This window comes from Pantherophis guttatus, chromosome 2 (genome assembly GCF_059756535.1).
Source record: "Pantherophis guttatus breed Tessera chromosome 2, ASM5975653v1, whole genome shotgun sequence".
Taxonomy (NCBI): Eukaryota; Metazoa; Chordata; class Lepidosauria; order Squamata; family Colubridae; genus Pantherophis; species Pantherophis guttatus.
In genome coordinates this window covers 73,516,283-73,536,021 of record NC_142064.1, presented here as the reverse complement: position 1 = coordinate 73,536,021, position 19,739 = coordinate 73,516,283, and the positions used below count along the sequence as shown (strand labels likewise).

Sequence of the window (19,739 nt, the reverse complement as noted above, 5' to 3'; positions counted from 1 at the left end):
ACTTTACTCTCATACAACACTTAAGAGTTTGAAACCATTGTACTATAATGTATATATGTTATAATTTCATGCATTAATTTATACCTGGCTAGGTGGCTCAGTGGCTAAGACGCTGAGCATGCCGATCAGAAAGGTCGGCGGTTCGAATCCCTAGTTTTGGTCTCCTGTGTGAGCAGGGGGTTGGACTAGATGACCTCCAAGGTCCCTTCCAATTCTGTTACTGTTACCCTTCAATGCACCTTGTATCATAAAAATACAGCAACTGGTGGCTTCCTGAGTATTAACTCAGCATGGCATTCTCAGGGCTGTGAAAGATATCAGCAATACAAATTTCATCAAATCATCGTCCCAGACTAAAATGGTTCTTTATCTAGTCTATCATCTTTCTCTCCTTAGTCTTATTTCTCAACAAACAAATAAATTAACTGCATAAATAAAGTCTTTCTATTCTGGGATGCCTATTCACTGATAAAAAATATTATTTATTCTCTAGCATGTTTCAGAGTGTCTCTAAACAGACTCACCATTTTTGGAGAGAAAATCTTGACTTAGCCTTTGATAAGAAATAAATATCCTAAAACATTTTTATTCATGTTCATCTTCTCTGTTATAACTTTGTGGTAATGGCATTGCAGTCTCTGCACTTGCATAGAAGTGACAAATCATCTTATTAATCGCATCATGCCAAAAACAACTTTTGTATCATAAACAATGAATACATTTTGAGAAAATCCTCAGCTACATTTCCCTTCCATCTTGAAAATATTGGTAAACAGAATTAATTTAAAGCATTTCTACAACTTTGAATATGTGTGGAAAAAAACTTTTGTTTTTTCAGTTAAGCAATATAAACAGTAAATTAATATGTGGACAGTAAATACCGTTGTTTGACTTGGTTTGGGATTTTTCTTTGCCCTGAGGTCTTGGTAATGTATTTCTAAAAGGGTATAATCATCATAAATAAAATATGCAGCCTTGACAATTACAGAATCCCAGATCCGTAATATAGCTAGTTATTCAAATATAATTTGGGACCCTGACAATATAACACATTGTTCCTACATGTAATTCACTGCTTAACATCCTGTTTATCACTTAATAACATTTTCAATATACTGCATCATTATTATCCATGTAATCAGACACTTTTTGAAATATTAAACCAAAAAGCATGGATTAATAAAATGTGTCTCATGTTACTGAAACTAGAAAGAGATTCAGTACATCAAGGTGGGAACATTTCTGTAACAATGTTTGGGTTTGGACAAAAAAAGGTTAGACAGAATATAACATTTTCTTTGTAACCTTAACAGTGTCATACTCTACTTCCAGTGATTATTTTACAAAAGTCCTTACAGGGTTCTTTTCCCCCAAATAAATTTCAATCTGCTTTTTAGGTATAAAAGGTGATATTCAAAAGAAAAAGACTAGTGTCTGTGGGTGAATACAAATTTATACACGTGAACTGATTAAAATAAATAGCACAATTGTGATAAGACGAAGGACAAAATATGTTAGTAATGTTGACTCTTCATGCAGTAAAAATGTATTTAAGAATACACTATAAATATTTATAGGTAAATAAAATAATTCTGAGATTCTGATTAGTAATTTTAAAAATCCTTTAAAACTGCTGTTATTATGTCTGGTGAAAAGTTCTTCATTTATCCTAGATATTTATCCACTTGTACAGTAAACTGTAGGTTCAAGATGAAGGTTTGGCAATTTCTGAATGGAGTTATCCTTAATACTATCATATGTGTATTATTATTCATAAAAATGTCTCAGGCTTGGTATTATGTGATTGACAGTTTATACCCTCAGCAAAATTCTAGAGAAAGCTTTGTTTAGCAGTTAGAAAGATTTTATGAAATCATTCTCACTTGCTTGCCCTTTCAGAAATAAAAGCTAATTAACTTCTTGCACAAGCCAATTTGCAGGTACATTGTAAGCACAGGTTAGAATTAAGGAGCAGTAATTGCTTATAATGATGATCAGCATAACTGATGTGATAAATTATGATTAATGAGTAAATTAGCAGTGAATGCTATAAATGACTCTGCTATGAAAATTATTTTAAAAAGAAATGAAGGGCAATCAAACCTACTAAGTGTGCTAGAGATGCCTAGTAATTTTAACTCTTAGATGAAATATTAAAACTTTGGCATAATTCCTAATACTTATTTGTTCTTATTGATTTGTTTATGTATAAAGAAGAGATTTGACGATCTGTAGCCGAAAGGGCTTAGAATCTACAAAAAGATACAGGGCAACATTGGAAGGATGGGAAAGAAATAGCAATGGTAAACCACTTCACAAAATATTGTATTACTGCTCACTTTTAGCTCATAGCTGGGAATTGTAATTTAGAAACAAGGCGGACTACAAGTTCCAATGACTATAATGTTGCATATTTCCATATTGGATGTTCTGACAGTATATGTAGATGGATGGACATAATGAATGCCATTTTTATATTTTAAAAAAATGATTTAAGATAAAGAAAAGCAACAGTACATGGAACTCATCCCTTAATGTTGTGGAGATTCACAGTCATCTAAATATTTAAGATTGCTGCCTGCAAAAGAAGGTGGTTGAATTCACTGCCCACATATCCTGAGCTCCTTCCAAATAATTCCATAATGATTGGAAGCCCATCTGAATGGTTTAATGTCATGACTCAGGGGAAGAGCAGCTGTCAAAAACTCCTTTAGTGGATGGATCATGTTCCTCTCACAATGTCTTTTAATATATTTTAACTAACAAGAATTATGATGGAGAAAAAAAACACAGAAATAAAACATGCTTTACGTACTTAAATTCTAATCTTAATAAAAATATAAACTCTCATAGGAATAGTGATTCACTTCAAGTTAAGTACCTAAATATACCTAGTTTTAAATATTATATTTTGAAATATAGACATGATGTGGAGCAATTCACATGACTGCAATCCAAAATCTATTTTCTCAATGGAAATTGATGTATTTGTCTAAATCAAATATTCTATGGGTTTTTCTTTATTGGTTTAAAAATTGGTATAATCCAGTAGTTAGTATAAATTAGGATTCCATCCCCCGATTAACTCTGTTTTCTTTGAATGAAATGAAATTGCAATTATGACAAGCAGATAATACTAATCTACTTTTATGTATATATTTATAAAGTTTTTTGTCATCCATTCAGAATTAGTGTTGCATATTATATAATCCACAAATATGCATTATTTAAATTTAAGTTTAACTTTACAAACAAGGATTCTCTTTGTCATTTTCAGTGAAGTTTATTAATTTGTTATCTCAACTAGCTGTATATTCAGCCTGTCAATTCATGGGCAGATGCTATGTGTGGGTATGTGTGCACACACATACATATACATAGCATATGCCTATTATATGTATAGGCATAGGCTGTTTGTTTACTGGAGTCAATTCTGTCTTGGTTGGTAGGATATATAGTTTTAGAATGTTTCCACATTGATAAAAAAAATTATTTTAATGAACTATGATAAACCCACGTCACTGTTGAAAGGAAAAAAAGTTTTCTAGATCTCATATTGGCCCAGAATTGTTAATCAACAGAAAATTTGATCTTGATTGTTATTGGTATTAATCTTGATTTTCTTATCAGTTTTGAAAATAAAATATTCAAATTAATTATAAATGCCACACCAAAAATTGTATGTATTTATAAATGTAAAAGTCATTAATTGTTAATTAAGTAGTTGCATTTGATGTAACCACTTTCCATCCCTTGTAGAATGGATTAAGTATGCAAGGTTTTAGACTGGCACTAAGTTTTCAGTTAGCTTGTACTTGCAATATTTGTAGTTAATTTTCTCCTTAATTCTACGTTGCTTCTGTCCTTGATTAGTTTCTATCCATTCCTTCTTGTTAGGTGCTAAGGATATATAATGTTCAGAATCATTTTCAAGATATATGGGCACTAGAAACAAAATTTGCCTGCACCTTCTCTAGCAGTTGTGTCTTTTCCCAGGAAAAAGCCTACTTACTGTATCATGAATATATAATTCATATTATCTTGAAATGTCATAATATGAAATATTGCAAGTTACAGTTTTATAATTGGTGCAATTGAGTCAGGTATATGGAAAGATATTTCTTCCCCTAGAAGTGATGTTTTTGTTTATGATCTTGCTTTCAGCTTTATTTTCCCTCCCCCTAACTTTTAGATACAACAGTTGAGGCAAGAGGCAAAATCTTGAGGCAGGAATTTGGCAGTTTTGTCTCCATAAGTGGGAACTCAGTACAGTTCAAGGACTCAAGGACTTTCTGTTCCACAATGAATCATAAATGGGACCTATTTTATTGATTTGAACTGTAGGCTTCCCTTGGCAAGCTAAACTATAAGTAGATAAATTAGCATTAAACATATACTGTAAAAAAAAAAAAGGTACAAGAGTCCCTGCGGATTTTGCTCTGCTAGTCATTGCCAACTATAGGGGATGGTACCTATTTATCTATGTGCATTTGCATGTTTTCAAACTGCTAGGTTGGCAGGAGCTGGGGCAAGGACAGCAGCTCACCCTGTCACATGGCGCTCAAGTCTTGAACCTGGACTGCCGGCTTTCCAGCAAGCCCAGTTTCTTAACTGCTGAGCCACTGCTGTACGAGCTTTTTAAATGTTTTAGTATAGAAAAAATAAGAATCCGTTACAAAATAATTCTTTTGACTTCAACATAAGAGATTCAAGTTCTATTTATAGTAAAATTAAGATTCAGATTCTTGCACCTCTTTCTTCTGATTATGTACAGAATATTATAGAACCAGGGGTGAAATCCAGCACATTTTGACAGGTTCTGGAGAACCGGTCGCAGAAATTTTGAGTAATTCAGAGAACTGGCAAATACCAACTCGCAGAGTGGGGACGGAATGGGGATTTTGCAGTATCCTTCCCCCAGGAGTGGGGAGGGAATGGAGATTTTGCAGTACCCTTCCCCTGCCATGCCCACCACACCACGCCAACCAAGCCAACCCACGCCCACCAACCCACACCCACAGAATCGGTAGTAAAAGAATTTGAATTTCACCGCTGTATAGAGCCATTCTCTTTTGAGTGGTAGGGATGTTTTCCATCCCTCTTTTGTTTTGGTCATGGCCTGTTCTGATATTAAACTGTTTTCTAATAATGATTTCACACAATTGTGGTGGACCCCAAGATCTCCCTCTTCTGTCCTCAGTTGAGTAGAAAACATCCTGTCAGCACTTCAACCTGCATTTACTCTAGTGCTGACATAAGAAGGAGAAGCGAAGGCGTCTGGAAAGGGACGACTGACATTTCACCTACTTATTTTCCCTGGAGATAATGTTTCCGAGGAGATGAGATGGGAGGGGGGAATTCCTTTGAGCTGGAGTAGATTAGGGGTAGAATGACTTGGAAGATGGCCAATGAGTGCAGGGGAGTGGGTAACGGAAAGGGAGGGTTTTGGGGCTGGAAGTCAGTGTTGGCTTCGTTTGGAGTCAGGTTAGGATGTCGTGCTCAATAAATAGGAGTTTTTTTCTTCAAAGATTTTGTTTGAAATGCATTTTATTCGAGATGACCTCGAAACTTGACACATCCAGCAGTTCTGTTGTCCACTGACTAGATCCTTGCCTAATACTAGATCAATCAATATAAGTTTTAATAACAACAGTCACCACAAAAAGGTTGTGAGGCTTGCATAGTTCTAACACAAAATCATTTCTATGTATCAGTCTAGCTTCTGTTAACTTGTCCCTCTTTGATAAGTGTTGCAGATATAATACAGATATAACTTGATAATACATTGTTTTCTGAGGCTGAAGTTTGTTGTTGGTCAACCATTCAATCATTTTCAACTCATGACCCAAGAACAGACACCAGGAGTGGGGTTTTTTTAGTAGTTGCTCTTTCAGTTATTATAAGCTCATAGTAGCATCTAGCTATTTTGTCTTCTATTGACCTCTTTTTGATTGCCTTTCATTTTTTCAAATGTCAGATTTTTCACAAATAATCTTGCCTTCCCATTACGTCTTCAAAATATCTCTAGCTTCATTATTAGTGTTTCCAGTGAACAGTTTGATTTTATTTCATGTAGTATTGAATTATTTTCTCCTTGTAGTCCAACTTATTCTTAACAATCTTCTCCAACAATACATTTCAAAGACATCTGTTTTTCTTTATTTAAAGTTTCTGATGGTTGTGCTTTCACAGCCATGTATTAAAACAGGAAAAATAGTATGCCTTGATGGTTCTCACTTTTGCTGTCACTGTGATGCCTTTGCTGTTGTTGTTAGATTTGTCAACTTTTGCCCATAATCTCCTTATTTCTGGCTACAGTTACCGTCTCTTTGAATTTTTGAGCCTAGCTAAAGTCTTTAAGAAGCAGAAACTATTAATTTGTTAATTGCAGTCTTTGCTATACATGGTTTCTCTTTTTGATAGAAATGGTTCATGGAGTAAGTAAAATATTTATGGAGAACAGTTTTTAAGTTGGGTAATTACATCAGCAAAGCTTTGCTATAAAATTTTAATTTTACAATTTTATGGTATTTTAAAATATAGTATATTGATTATCATGTTATAATTGAAGACTGTACAACAAGCAGGGAACTGCAATTTTATTTTATTTTATAGTTTATGCATTATATATTTATATGTATAAGATTTCTGACAATATCAACATGTATAGTATGTTAAGTTCTGCCTGAAACTGGTATATTATAATGTAGCCAATTGTGTTACAGGTAGTTTTTGACTTACGATCATAATGGAGCCTGCCCCTTACAATTGCAAGTTGTGACTGTTGTAAAGATGATCACCCACATTATGGACCTGATTTTGCAATCTTTTTTTGCAATGGTCATTAAGCAAACACCATGTCATTGAACAAACCAATTGTTTGCTGTGGACTATTTTTTCTGAAAACGGGAAATAAATGCCAATTTTCATCAAAAATGTCATAAAACATGACCATATGATTGCAGGACCCTGCAAACAGCTGAAAATGTAGGCCAGTTGCTGAATGCCCAAAATGTGATCATGTGACTGTGGAGGAGTGACTATAAGAACTGTGGAAGTGGGTTGTTGTATATATCCCCAGGGCAGGGGTGAAATGCTACCAGTTCGGGCGAACTGGTAGTGATAAAAACTACAGGTTTGGGAGAACTAGTATTAAAAATGCTTTAAAAAGTAAAAAAAAAAAAAAAAAGTTCCGATGATCACAGCTGTGCCACACAATCGTTGGAACCTTTTCTTTTTACTTTTTTAAAGCATTTTTTTACTACCAGTTTGGGCGAATAGGTAGTAAAAAATGCTTTAAAGATTTTTTTAAAAAATTGGCCATGCACACCCAGTCACATGACCCCTTACCAAGCCACGCCCGCCAAGCTACGCCCACAGAACCGGTAGCAAAAAAAATTGCATTTCACCACTGCCCCAGGGAGGTCCATTTTAACTTTGAACGGTTTCTAAGTGACCAATCGTACCTCAAGGACTATCTGTATATCAGCTTGCCTTTTCTTTAAAAACTTTGCTCTGAAAGTTAATATCATTTGTTTTGGTTTAATATTTTTGACATCCTGACATATTACTTTGGTGAGTTCTTGCTTAGATTTATTTTACTCTTTCTTTTTTTAGCACCACCAAAGTTTGCAAGAACACCTGTTGACCAGACAGGGGTCTCTGGAGGAGTTGCTTCATTCATCTGTCAAGCTTCGGGAGACCCAAGGCCTAAAATTGTCTGGAACAAGAAGGGCAAAAAAGTCAGCAATCAGAGATTTGAGGTATTAGGTCCATTGTTCTGTTCCTCCGAAAACCATTACTCTAATATTCCTTGATTATTCCCTTTTGTTTCTGAATAGTATAATTTTAAACAACAGCAGTGATGCTTCACAGTGGTCTTTTAGAAAACAAAATGATTTGTTTCAGACTTTTCCTTAAAGAAGAATTTCATTTTTATTTGTAAGGTTATGGCTCTCAAAGATGTGCTGTGAATATTTTTTCCAATATTCCCTATTTATGTAGGAACTAGTTACTATTGACATGGATTAATGGCAGAAAAATATGGACGTAGTTCCTAAGGTTGTCATTAGGGATACTATGTAGAAACCAGCCAAAGAGTTAGAATTATGATACTTAGCATAATAAAGGTTGGTTCTTTTAACAACCATTAAGAATCGATTTTATTCATGCAAGAATTAGATGTTTTGAGGGTTTGTTTTTAAAAGCAGCAAAGGGTGATGTCAGGGTATGAAAATAAAACATTAGCATTAGAACAAAACTGTTAATAATAACTGCCCCAGTCTTTGTTTCCTGATGAGAAAACATGCATGTTGATAAATAAAATGAAAATAGATGAGTTGAAAGAATAATATACAATACATTTTGATAGCGTGTTTCTCTTTCAGAATGCTGCTTATGTTCTTGACTCTTTTGCCTTTAACATTAGTATAGATGCCCCTTTTAAAAACGTTGGGTGAAAAACCCTGCTATTTTTTAGTGAAATTTACAATACATCATATAAGCAATCAGACCAAAAACAAAACTCCACAACTCTTATGAGTCTTGTCCTTCTATGTAGCCATGGACTATTTACTCTGCATATCATTTGGAGTATCTAAACTTTATTAAGAATTTATATGATGGGATAAAATTGATAACACTTAAGAAATCTCTCAATCATTTTGCACTGAAACCAGATTTCACTAAGCCGAATGTAGCCATATTCCCCCAAACAGAACCAATGTGAAACAACATTTTTCTTCCTCCATTCTTTTGATTGCCCTTGATTTTCAGGTTGATTTATTTTTTAGATCTCTTTGCCTAAAATCTCCCTTCAGCCAGACTACTTACAGAATCCTACTGGCATTTTATTACTTCTTCACCAGGATAACTTTATGCTATGACCACCAGTTTTAGCCTCAAGATCTTTTTTTTCAAAGAGGTTCCCTCAAACTAAAAAAAAAAAAAAATGTTCTTACAGCTCCAAGCTCTACTTTATTCAATCATAAACCAACTCTCAGTTGCCTTTTACCAATAAACTTTAATTTTCACTGATTCTTTGCAACTTGAAAAGCTCTGTTCAATCATCTTTCTTAAGATCCTATTGTCAATTCAAGTGTGTTGACTGCTAGTTATTTTTTGTCTGTTAAAGCCTCTGTAATAGCTACGAAGTAGCAACCATAAATATCCTGATCCTAAAACCAGGCATAGTAATTAGATTTTAACCTCGCTCAGAAGAATTATGAGAATGCGCAGTTGACAATATGTTATAATAAGCAAATTAACTAAACACTGTCTTTTGTTGTATTTCATAATGTATCAGAATAATGGATGGAGAACCACTAACATAGACCCATAGTTAAATGCTGCATTTTCCTTTCTATTCTCTCCTTTTTTTTGACCGGGGAGACCACTGTTATGATTCTCTTGATGAAAGTTTTCTTGAACGTCTATCTGTGTTCCCATGAGTCTTTAATTACACTTTGAATCCTACATTTAAATCATGCTTCAGTTGTTAAAAAGAATTTAATTAAAATATGCCTGAATAATTGTTCTTTACTGGGACTGCACTGCACTTTGGAGTCAAAGAGAAAATGTGTGCTTTGGAGCACGCGTGAGATTGTACATAGTACCTGTTGGCAACTGTTTAAATTAATTAAACATTTTTACTTAAGTATTTCTTTCCTCAATAAATCTGAACTGTCACAACTGTTCATTAATGCCTGATCTTTTTCAGCTCTGGATAATTTAATTTATGTTTATTGATATTTGTTAACTAATTGAACAAATACGTAATGATATTTGCATATTTTAAGAGGAAGCATGTGTGTCTCCAGGCTAAACAAATGTAGTAGCCCTCTAGTCTTTCCATGTATATTCTCTTCCTAGATGCAATCAACATTTTGTATTTTTAACTACAACTTGCAGCACTTTAATTTATATACTCAGTATCAGAAATTGTGTTATGCATTCAGATCTTTGACAAAATAAACATTGTACCCTTCATCATTTGATGGCACATTGTTTGGCTTCATGAAATGTGGAATGAAGAATTTTTTCATCTACTATATCACTCAAAAGATTTTAGCAGGGCTTTTTTATGTAAATGCCGGTATTATCTTTTTGTTATTTTTTATCCAGATAGAAAAATGCATGTGGCTTTTTAAATATAAAATTACCTATATACTTGACATAATAATTGTTTCATATGTACACACACACACACACATATTATACATATACATATGTACATACATATAATGGATTTTTTTCCAACAATGTTAAAGTTATAATTGATATTTCTATATTTGCCAGACTAAAAGGTCAAGATATAAACCTGATGAAATTAATTGCTGTTTATGTATAGCTGTGAATAGGATATGATTGATCATGCTATGTACAAGAGCCAATCTTGTGGTTAGATAATGGAGAACAAAAGTTGAATAAAAATATGTAACATAATAGAATCCATGTTAGTTGGTACCGAATCTTTTTCTTTTCTTCATCTCATCTATCATGAGCCTGACCCCTAGAGACAGGGATAAATCGGTAGGATTAAAAACTGCAATGTCACAGGTTCAATAGTCCCAAAGGTGCTTTTTCAAGAGGCAACTGGACTTTCTGGTTTTTTCTTTGAAGACATTTTGCTTCTCATCCAAGAAGCTTCTTCAGCTCTGAGCTGGATGAGAAGCGAAACATCTTCAAAGAAAAAACTATAAAATCCAGTTGCTTCTTGAAAAAGCACCTTTGAGACAACCATGACCTGATTGACTGAGAATCTCCATAGACACAGGTTCAATAGCTTCTGAATAAGTATGGGATCATTACATATATAATAACACAATCCTGAATAGAAACTTGTTGGTCTGTTGGTGTTAAGGTGAAGACTCAGATAGGATTCCCTGAAGGTAGCATTTTGAATCAGGTTTGCCTTTGAACCATTCATTCCTGTTTCCATGCATAATCAAGCAAAGGTCAGCATGATACAAGCTTTCTGTGACCTATCCCTTTGTTGGATGTGGAAACATTATTCTATATTTAATGTATACTCAAAAGTGGATATGTGTATGGATGGTGCCTCCCTGAAAGCAACTCAGTATAAATTGCATGTGCTTTTACACTTTATACTTCCTTAGGCTGTGACAGAATAAATTTACGGTCTTCTGTGACAGAAAAAATTTACAGTTTTCTATCCCACTGCAGATATCAAAAGTATGAGACAAAATTTATAAAGCAGTAATTGAACCAACTTTATATAGAAGATAGATTAAGAACCTTGAGTGCTCAGAGCTGGATATTCACTATTCTGCCGTTTTGTATTGATTAAGAGCCAGAATGGGTGCTCTGTGTAACAAAAGTACAAGTAATCATAGTTGCGAGCACAATTGGGACCAACATTTCTGTTCCTAAGCAAGGCAGTTGTTAAATGACTCGTGGCCAATTTTAAGATCTTTTTTTTTTGCTATGGTTGTTAAAACAAATCATTACAATTTGTTAAGTGAATCACATGGTTGTTAAATGAATCTGGTTTTCCCCATTGACTTTGCTTATCAGAAGCCAATTGAAAAGGTTGCAAATGATAATTACATGACTCTGGGACACTGCAACTGTCATAAAAAATACTTGGCAGTTGCCAAGCACCCAAATTTTGGTCTCTTAGTTGTGGGAATGCTGTAGAGATTGTAAGTGTGACGAATGGTTATAAGTCACTTTTTTCAGTGCTGTTGTAACTTTGAAAGGTTGATAAATGAATTATTGTAAATTGAAGACTACAAGTAGTCCTTGACATATATCAATTCATTAAGTGACTGTACAAAGTTACAACAGCACTGAAAAATAACCTTTATGACTGTTTTTCAGTTATGACCTTTGCAGCATCCCCATGATCGTGTGATCAAAATTCAGATGCTTGGCAACTGGTTATATTTATGACCGTTGGGTGTCTCCCAAGATCATGTGATCACCTTTTGAGATCTTCTGACAAGCAAAGTCAAAGAGGAAACCAGATTCACTTAACAACCAGGTTACTAACTTATAAATTGCAGAGATTCACTTAACAACTGTGACAAGAAAGGTCATAAAATTGGGAAAAACCCACTTAACAAATGTCTCACTTAGCAACATATATTTAAGGCTCAATTGTATCATAGGTCGAGGACTATATGTACCTTTATAGGCACAAAATAAGAATTATTCTCCAAATACTTAGGTAACCAAAACTTCTAGAATGCCTAACACAGTAACCTCAAATTTTTCCAAAATATCCTTATGATGAAGCAGTTTGACCTTTGTTGTTTATGTATATGTATATTTAAGGGTTTAAGATTGCATTGCCATCTGGTGGGCATCCAATACATTTTTTTAGGATTCAGAGATAATAGGCGGGAAATAGAGTGAAAGGCCAAAAATAGTGTGTTGAGAGTTATGGCGTTACAAAGGAAGAGAGATATCAATACACATTTCTTCAGCTTTCCAGGAATGGCAGCAGCTGGAACAGACAATGCAACATTTTATATAAAACTTTGTGTCCATTCTAAAGTTCAAAATACGTTTGGCTTTTGCAGCTTTGCATACTTTTTTTTGAAGAACTGAAAGGATAAAGGACAAACAATAACAACTGGAGCAACTTTGGTAGCATATTTCATCAATGACCTGATCATAATTTTCAGACAGTGCCCCCTCAGTCAGAGATATTTTAAATATGTCATTGTCTGTTGTAGACAAGACCAAGTGATGGTCTGATAACACACTTTGTAACTCAGACAGTTGACCTATTGCTAAGAATATTTTTATGGGAAACATTATTTTTAGTAGGCAACTTTCCCTCGTCTTCTCAAATAGGTGGTACATTAGGAAAATCAAGAAAGCTTCTTTATCTTAATTAATGCAAATAGGAATATAGATAAAAGGTTCAGGTAAGAGTAATTTATGATACAGTGCTGCAATCTGCTAAGCTTGCTATATAATTTTTTCTAAGTATTTGTGTGGACAAATTTACAGTATAAAGCTTACGTTTTCTTATGTTAAATGCAAAAATACCTTAGCTAGCTAAGTAATGCTTTCTACACAGCTATATTTTATAAGTGCAAAAGGAAAAAAGTGGTTTATAAGTCACCAGTTTTCTGCCATGTTCTTATTCTGTTTGGGTAAAACTTGCCAATCTCTCTTGGACCACTGTCTTCTATGTTTTCAATGAAAATTATATTGCATGGGAATCTTTCCAGAATATATATATATATATATATATATATATATATATATATATATATATATATTACTTTAATAGAAGGGTCATTTGTTAATGTTGATTGGAAGAAAGGGCCATTAATATATTTAAAAAATTATTATTTATTTATATAGCCACTCACAAATTCTGGGTGGCTTCCAATCAGCAAGAGTCTAGAGCCATTGAAATTCTGAAATCATGACCTGCGACTGAGTGCCAGAAAACTGTATAAGCCTTATCCTAAAGGTGCTTTTTCAAGAGGCAATAGGACTTATGTTTAAGAAGCTTCTTGGATGAGAAGCAAAACGTCTTCAAAGGAAAACCAGAAAGCCAAGTTGTCTCTTGAAAAAGCATCTTTGGATAACCATGACCTGGATGACTGAGAATCTCCATAGACAGTATAAGCCTTAGGCACCAAGACCACCTTTCCCAGAAATGGACTGCCATTTGTCTCAGCATATTCCCCCATTCCTGTGACACATTCTTTTCTCCTGCCCTCTACTGTCTTTCTCCCATAAGCCTCCTTTTGGTACCTCCTCCTTTCTCAATGTATAATCCATAACATTCAACCACAGATAAATGAGGGTAGAAAAGCATAAACCTAATTAGAGATGCTTCTGCATAGCATTCAGTGCCCCAGCACAGTCACCTAACCAATCACTTCTTCACTCTCTCCTAGTAGTGTTTGAACTTAAATCAAGTTCTGCAGAGGTATCAAATATGTTTTAGGAATCAATCTGGTGAATCAAATCATAAGCGTAAAGGTTTCTCTGTTTTGTTAACCAATTACGTTATTTTAATGGAAATGCATTTCATTTGTTCTAATAGGCAAAACTGAGGTACTAGGAAACTGAAAGGGAGCGTTCTCTGTTCCAGTAGTTAAAGATTCAAATAATAATGATTGTTTTGATAATTGGATACCAGTTTCAGCAGGATGTATTAGCAAGTTATAGCTTTTGTGTTGTCAAATAATTCTATAATGCTTTGGATAATAGTTAACTGTAGAATTTCATTGCCTTCAGTCATTAATTAAATATTAAATAAAACAGAATATTATTAGGACTACTATATTATCAGCTGCAAAAATCCATACAATCATTAGGTGACAGTAATGTATTAATAGTTTTCTCTATTTCTTTATTGTCATTTACCATTCCTTTGAACTCTTGCCATCCAGATATGGTAGTCCTAATATGTCCTCAGAGTTGATGTCTTGAAGAAAACTGAGATCCATTTATGGTGTCACAATCTGATTACTGCCTGAAACTCCCTGAATATTATGGTCAGGTTCACCTCAGGGGTTTTAATTTGTTACTGCCAGCTGATCAAAAGTATCTAGTAGATATTTTCAAGATTCAGGATATTGATGTAGTTTGAAAAGAACTGGTGCAGTAATTGTAGATTTGTGTCTTATTGTAGATGTGTATTCTTATGGCTTAAATCATTGTCCTATTGTGTTCAAGTCAAAGATCAGCATAATGTCAACTAAGTTTCAGTAACACATTAATTTTTGCGCTTCACTGTACTTAAACCATCACTTTTATGAATTGCAAATAGTTACATAGGAGGAATTTAGAATAGTCCAGTTATTACTTTATACAGGATTAACCCAAGAGGTAGGTGTTTGTAACAACACCTGTGACAGCTGTTGTTTCCTTCAATAGGTAATAGAGTTTGATGATGGGTCTGGATCAGTCCTCAGAATACAACCACTGCGAACTCCACGAGATGAAGCTATTTATGAATGTGTTGCATCCAACAGTGTTGGAGAAATAAGTGTGTCCACAAGACTTACTGTCTTGCGTGGTAAGTGTTTTTTTTAAATAATATTTTTTAAAAATTAGTTTATTAAGGTATTAAGTTTATTAGAGTTACTATAGAATTATAATAGTAATACTTAAAAGATTGTATATTGAAAGCTAGAAGGTTGGGCTTTGTTTTCATCTAGAAAGAGTATCTTTTAAATATTGTGATTGCAATCAGTTTGCCCTAGTCCTGGATTGGAAGAGCAGTTGAGATGTTTTTCTTTTTGTGTGCGAGAGTTTCCCCAGTCATAAGTACTGGTTGAGATTGCACATTAAATGATTACTGTATTTTGTGTATACATTTTAGAGATGCCAAATATACATATATGCATATATGTATGTATAGTACAGCTAATAATAACAGAACCATGGTTTGTACTTACAGTTAACTGTTAGCATTTGCAATTGGATTACCCTCTGACTATATGAAATCCATGAATTGAGTTTTCCTAGGCTGCATTTCACACTGAGAGTTATATAAGGAGTTTTTTAATAAAATACATTCATTGCTTTTTAGATACATTGAATTTTCAAAACGTTTCAAAAACATTGTTCTTGGCAATTCATTTGTGATAAGCATTTGTATCAAAGCTAGTCCAACAAGTTGATACTGACTTTGGCAGATTATAGAAACAGATTTTATTTATATAATGATGAACTATATAATTAAATGTCTTAGTAAACATTAGCAAACTTTTCTTCATAAGTAGAAATGCTGTCATCTTTTTCTGTTCCTTATATTTTTGAGAAATCGTAGAGAGGTTGATGTTAAACTCAATGCACTAGTTGTAGATGCTTTCTGTTTCATTGGTGACAGGAGCAATTTCTTTAAGCCCACAAACCAGACCTTACTTCAAATAAACCCCAAATATCAGATAGCCTTTGAATCTGAGTTCCAGGCCCTTAGGAATATTTTATTTTTTCATTTCTTGAATCTTCTGACCCTGTGTTTCCAAACAAAGCATTTTAAGGCTGCTGGATATATATCCATGATGTAGAAATTTAAAACTATTCTATTTGTAGGGTTTGGTTTGGTTTTATTGTTATGCTTCTTGTTGTTGTTTACTTTGAAACAAATTGGGCTGATTAGAGTTCATTTTGTATTATAGTTCTCTTGTAATATGAATACAGATTTAATTATTTGTTGTACTCTTCAATATTATCAGATGTAATTTTATTTAATAGTCTGTTTGTATCTGTATACGACATCCAGTTTCCCATTTGCATTACTTTGCTGTAGTTAAGATTCAAGCATTGATACAAGTGTCTTCCCTTGTCTCCGATACTTGCGATTTTTCATGGATTAATTGATGAAGAAAGATGTCCTGGGGAAAATAAAATAATTGGTAGAAGGGGTGGTACGTATTAACATCAACAAACTTCATTATTTTTCCAAAAGGACTTCTTTGGCAATTCATCTGCGAAGTGACAGCTATATTTACCTCTATGAAACTAATTTTGATTTTGTTATATTTGTCATACCACACTGGCATGCTAATACCATTAGAGGCTTCCTAGTTTTCCTAATGTGTACTATTATTATTATTACTATTATTTATTTGATGTATCAGAGGGACATCTTGTCATTCATTTTTCTATTGGATGAAAAAATATGTGCTAGGGAAAAAGGAGTTAAAAGAAATGAAATGGGAACAAGGAAAGAAGTTGGAGAGAGGAAGTGAAAGTGTATTGTAGAGAGGAAATGCAGTTTGGTTTTGGGCTGTGAATAAAGCTACAGCTAATTGTTCTATAATATTGACAAGCCATTGAATATTGTCTATGTAGAAAATGTTAGCATCCCATGCTAATTTGTGTTTCTGGTAATCCTTTTGCTTTGGATTCTATTTGAACTCTCCTTTGATTGTGTGCTAGAGTCTTAAAAGTAAAAAGTGTTCATTTGCTAGATTCTGGTGATCAGAGAGGATTCAACTACATTCCATATCTAATTTCATTTATAGTAGAAGTAAAATAGTGAATTATTAGACTAAAGCACAAGCATTTTTTCTTCTCACCTTTTCTTCCTTTCTTATTTGATGAATAGGGATGCAGAATGGAAGGCTGTTGCAAGAGTAAATAGTAATTATTATTCATTGAATGTCAGGTTTAATAGGAATGGCTACAAATTAAGGCCATGTTTATTTTTGTTTTTACCCATTTTAGTTTGTTATTGAAATAAAAAAGAACAGAAAACAAAGAATAATAGCTATTTTGTTAAAATGTGGATTATCAGAGATTTACTTTAATAGCACAATGAGGCTATTGATCTTTCCTCAGGTATCTTGGGGTTTTAATGTGCAAATTGATTTCAGTTTAATAATTGATATAAGGATACGTCTGGCTTTTTTAAAGAAGAGATTAAAGAAGACATAAAATGGATTGAAGGATTTGGAATGGAACTATGCATAATTTTTGATTGTACAAAGAACTCCACAACATTTACCACTTTCCAGGCATAATGAGCTACAACAGAAACAGGTGTTTGAAAGAACACTGGTTATTTTGATGTTAAATTTAAGAAATCACTTAAAAATCAACAGGATGCTCATCAAGCGAGAAGAAGAGCAAAGAAGAATGTAAAAGAAAATATAGGTATTTAGCAATGGGTTTGCTAACTTAGTTGTTAAGCAAAGTAGTAATCACTGAGTGAAATCATGAATATGCTTGTGATATTACTTCAGTTTTCTTTTGAATATTGTAAATGTGAGGATTAGTTGTAAAGTTACTTTTTTAATCACTGCTGTAACTGCAAGTGGTCACTAAAAAGCAGTTGCTAAATGAGGAATTTTTACAGAGACAAACAATTCCACAGAATGATGCTTAATTTAATTCATGAAGAACAATCACTGTGACCCTTGTGCTATTTGAAGTAAAATCTGTATTTAATGGGATGGGAATTGAAATTGTGCTGAAAGAAATTTAGAGAAGATTGTGGTTGTTGTCTCCCATCTTCACAAATGAATGAACCAGGAGTAGAGTTGGCAATGCTAGTGCCTGTGGAGCTCTGTATGATTTCAATATATTAATGTATGTGCCTATACATTGTCAGTGGTGAGACTGACAAGTGTGCATATGATATTGGAGATCTGGAAACTGCATGCTTTCAGGACATATACGGCCACTGTCATGGGCTTGCCCCATTTGTCTTTCTATCCATGCTTAATCATCTTGATTTTTGGACTTCCTAAGTCCAAAGTTCCTGAGTTTTGTGCATTGCTTCTAAAAATTCATTTCCCAGAATTTATTGAAGAAGGTTGGGTACATTCTGAGATCACTATAGAAAGAAAAACTGTTTTGACAGTTTTATGAGAAGAACAGGCTGCTTCCAATTACTAGAATCCACAAGGCATGCAGCAGATGGGGAAAAATCCCAGTGCCCTCTACAAACTCTCCAAATTCTCGGGTATCTAAAACAAGCCCTTCTAAAAGGTGCATGTCTTGGTTTGGTTTGGTTTGGTTTGGTTTGGTTTGGTTTGGTTTGGTTTGGTTTGGTTTGGTTTGGTTTGGTTTGGTTTGGTTTGGTTTGGTTTGGTTTGGTTTTGCCATCAAACCTAGGAAGTGATCTGGCTATACAATATACTTTGTTCACCATTGCCCATTTCTCAATTAATGTGGATAAAAATAATGTGTTTAGTTTAGTTTAGTTTATACATACTTATATGCCGCCCTTCTCCCAAAGGACTCGGGGCGGCTCACAAAGATAAAACAATGGAACAATAAAATTAATACTAAAATAATCCAGTTAAAATCCCCAAGAAGTTAAAACTAAGACTCCCAGCAGATCAGGCAATTTGTTGGAAAAGCCATGTCTTCAAGTCACCACGGAAAGAGCGGAGGTCGGGGGCCATCTGGAGTTCAGTGGGTAACCCATTCCGGAGGGTCGGTGCGCCCACAGAGAATGCCCTCATCCTGAGCTCCATAAGCTGACATTGTCTGGCCGATGGCACCCGGAAGAGGCAGTCCTATGTGAACGCACTGGGCGGTGGGAGGCCGGTAGGAGGTGATCCTGCAAGTACTCCGTGCCCGTGCCATGAAGGGCTTTATAGGTAAGTACCAGCACCTTGAAGCGGATCTGAAGGACCACTGGTAACCAGTGCAGCTTGCGCAGGAGTGGTGTGACACGGGAGTAGCGGGAAGCTCCCGTAACAATGTATTACGTGTGAATGTATTAAGCAGTGAGAATAATGAAGTACTATATATCCTTCCACTTGGGCATTCCAACCAACATGAAATCTGTAAGTCCATTCTTAGCTAAGCTATGAAGAGAACAGGGCAAAAGATCATTGATGAATCTTTTTCAATTTTATGTCATTACTCAGAACAGATTATCACCCATGCACAATCACTTTCATATCAGAACAGAAGATAAAATTAAATATACCCTGTTTTCCCCAAAATAAGACATCCCCGATAATAAACCCAATCGGGCTTTTGAGCGCATGGCAATAAGGCCAAGCCCTTATTTCAGGGTTCAAAAAAAATATAAGACAGGGTCTTATTTTCGGGAAAACACGGTATCTGTGCACTAAAAATAGAAGCAAGATCTGACAAATATCAATATGAATTATTGTAAGGTTCAACAGCTGATTTGGAAGAAGAAACACACTTTGGATAAGACTGAGTTGAAACCAGGGCAGAGAGGTTCACACATATATAAAGACTGCCCTTGCAAAATATTTAGTTGTTTTACAACACTGATGCTATCCAAATAACTTGTTTGTTCAGCTGTT

At 34.3% G+C, this 19,739-nt stretch overlaps 1 protein-coding gene across 41 annotated transcripts in view; it reads left to right on the top strand.

Annotated features, from left to right (window-relative positions):
* Nucleotides 1-19,739, top strand: part of PTPRD (protein tyrosine phosphatase receptor type D) — a 1,336,531-nt gene that overhangs the window by 1,097,877 nt on the left and 218,915 nt on the right. For all 41 annotated transcript variants that reach the window (XM_087886215.1, XM_087886206.1, XM_034410407.3 and 38 more), the window contains 2 exons: nucleotides 7,618-7,763; nucleotides 14,872-15,013. In XM_087886215.1, the coding sequence (XP_087742341.1) occupies nucleotides 7,618-7,763; nucleotides 14,872-15,013 (288 nt within the window). The remainder of the gene's footprint in view (nucleotides 1-7,617; nucleotides 7,764-14,871; nucleotides 15,014-19,739) is intronic.